The 2,733-nt window shown below is 37.8% G+C and overlaps 1 protein-coding gene across 1 annotated transcript; it reads right to left on the bottom strand.

Moving 5' to 3' along the window:
* Positions 1-313: 313 nt before the first annotated feature.
* On the bottom strand, positions 314-988 carry LOC120177757 (abscisic acid receptor PYR1-like). Its single transcript, XM_039183782.1, has one exon. It carries the CDS (start codon positions 955-957, stop codon positions 334-336), a length of 624 nt encoding a protein of 207 aa, XP_039039713.1. The 5' UTR covers positions 958-988; the 3' UTR covers positions 314-333.
* Between the last annotated feature and the right edge of the window lie 1,745 nt (positions 989-2,733).

Genomic DNA, 2,733 nt, shown 5'->3' with positions numbered 1-2,733 from the left:
TTTGTCTTAATCAATGGTATTTTTATGATAATGCTTCCATGACATTTATTTAAAGCTTTTTTTTACTAATATATATAAATATAAAGAAAAAACAGAATGCATTAATATTGGTTCATCTGAAAACATTTATATACAGCATTGATTCAAACGCTTCTTACCACAGTTTCACACAAGCATTCTCCAGTAATTTCTCAAAGGAAAAACCATTTTCAGAAAAGAAAAAAAAAACATAATTCAAAGACAATAAATAAATTAATTAAGAAAAGAGATAGAAGCAAGGGACAATTTTTATCTCTTCACTTATTTCTTTCCCCTTTTCTTTTGTCAAATCACCTAATATTTATTACAGTCGCCATCACGCGCCGCCAACCCTTCGGTGACGGACGCCAGCTTCTGCAAGTTGAGCTTCACCACTGTGTCGGCGAACAACCGAGTGTCTTCCTCCGTATTACCTTCCGGGACATCGACGACGTAGGATTCCAAAACGACGGTCCAGATCCTCCCGTCGCGTTCGAAGCCATGCACCGTCGTCACCGACCGGTAATTCCTCAACCGGTGTTCCCCTCCTATAATACTAAAGCCGGTTACCTTCAGGGTATCATCCAAAATATCGAGCCTTTCGGTGCTGGTGGCAGCGGGTAGGCCGGAGATCACGTTGACGTCACGCGTGCAGCCCACAACCATTTGGAAGTCGTCTTTGACGGAACAGCTCTTGATGAAGTGTTTGTAGGTTTGGGGCTTGTCGAAACGACGGACTACGGACCAAACGACGTCGTTGGGGGCGTTGATGCGCTGGGCTAATAAGGAAGAGCATTTGTCGGAGCCAAAGGAGTAGGTGTGGAACTGAGTTATGCTGGGGATTAACTCACGGAACTCATCTTGAGTTAATCCGAGAGGGATGCTGAGGTGGTGGGAGGTGGAATCGGCGTCGGACTTTGAAGGGGAAGGTTCTGCCATTGAGGTACAAGTGAGGAGAGGACGATTAGAGACAAGGCGAGGTTTATTGGGGGCTTATACGGAAAAGAGATTATGGGAAATGGTGGGGGGGGGGGGGGGGTTTAAAGAGAGAATTGGAAATTAATTCATTATGAATAAAAGGGTAAGTATAGAAACGGTTCAATAATTATTAAAAATTATAAAATAATAATTTAATAATTCATATATTTTAAATTTAACTTTTTCTGAAAAATTATTTAAGTTGTAGTTGATTGAGATATAATAAAATTTTATTTTATAATTATTTAAGTTTTATGTTGTAGATCAATCATCATTTATATTATGATGTTTAGATAGTGTTTGAAATATTATGAAATTAATATTTAAAAACAATGATGATCACTGACGAAAATAATATATTGTGAGTGATGTCGATTGACATTCTAAATTTTTTTAAAATAAATTCTCTCTATATATAAAAAGAAGAGAAAATCGCTTCAGTGACCAAAAAAAAGTTATAATATACGATTTTAACCAACTTTTTTTGGATTTGCCAAAATGACCAACAAAATCGCAACGCGAAATAAAAATCGCAACGCGATCCCCAGAATCGCAAATCAGTTTCCAAAATCGCAACGCGATTCTTGAAAATCGCAATGCGATAGTACAAATTCGCATTGCGATTTTCCAAATCGCAACGCGAATAAAATCGCAACGCGAACACATAAATCGCAACGCGTATCCGTAAATCGCAACGTGTATCCGTAAATCGCAACGCGTATGGGTAAATCGCAATGCGTATCCGTATATCGCAACGCGTATCCGTAAATCGCAACGATAATCCGTAAATCGCAACGAGAATCCGTAAATCGCAACGCGATATTTAAAGCGCCATTATAATCGCTACGCGTATTTTATTTTCAAATTACAAAAACGAATATTAAGACAAAATCCCGTAATCGCAACTCATAACCTAAAACCTAAAATCACAACTCAGTCCCATCTCCATCTCTCACTCTCTACGGCGAAGAAATCCGTCCCCATCTCCGAAGATTTCCGTCCCATCTCCGGCGAAATCCCTCACAACCATTCACGGTCAGAAATCCCTCACAATATTCAGAAATGGAAAATCAACCTCCGAGGGTTAGTTTTTTTAATTATTTTTATTTTGAAATGTTTGCATTATTGTAGGTTTTTCATATTGAAACTGATGATAAGTTTACTGTTCATTTCAATAATAGATTAACCATTTCACTTAGATTTCATTTCGCGTTACGATTCTGTCGTTGCGATTTTCATTTCGCGTTGCTATTCTCTCGTTGCGATTTTCAAGTTAGTATTTGTCTTTGTCTTTGTTCTGTCTTTTGGTTGAAGTAATGCAATCCATTCAAGTTTCAATTTGCAGAAGAATCGCAACGAGATAAATGAAAATCGCAACGAGAGAATGACTGTCGCAACGAGAGAAATGAAATCGCAACGAGAGAATCGCAACGCGAAATGAAAATCGCAACGAGAGAATCGCAACGCGAAATGAAATCGCATTGCGATTTGGTTTCGCGTTGCGATTCTCTCGTTGCGATTTTCATTTCGCGTTGCGATTCTCTCGTTGCGATTTTCATTTCGCGTTGCGATTCTCTCGTTGCGATTTTCATTTCAACCAAAAGACAAAACAGTGTTGCAAATTTTAGTTTCAAGAATAAACTACTACTTTTTATGTTTATTGTTTTTGGTATATCTTCACAGTGTAGTTTTTGGTATATCTAACTTGGTATGTTTATTGTTTTTGTAGAAATTTTT

Source organism: Hibiscus syriacus, unplaced genomic scaffold, assembly GCF_006381635.1.
Source record: "Hibiscus syriacus cultivar Baekdansim isolate YM2019G1 unplaced genomic scaffold, ASM638163v2 tig00003454_pilon, whole genome shotgun sequence".
Taxonomy (NCBI): domain Eukaryota; kingdom Viridiplantae; phylum Streptophyta; class Magnoliopsida; order Malvales; family Malvaceae; genus Hibiscus; species Hibiscus syriacus.
Note: the sequence above shows the minus strand (reverse complement) of the source record. Positions and strands in the feature narration are given on the sequence as shown.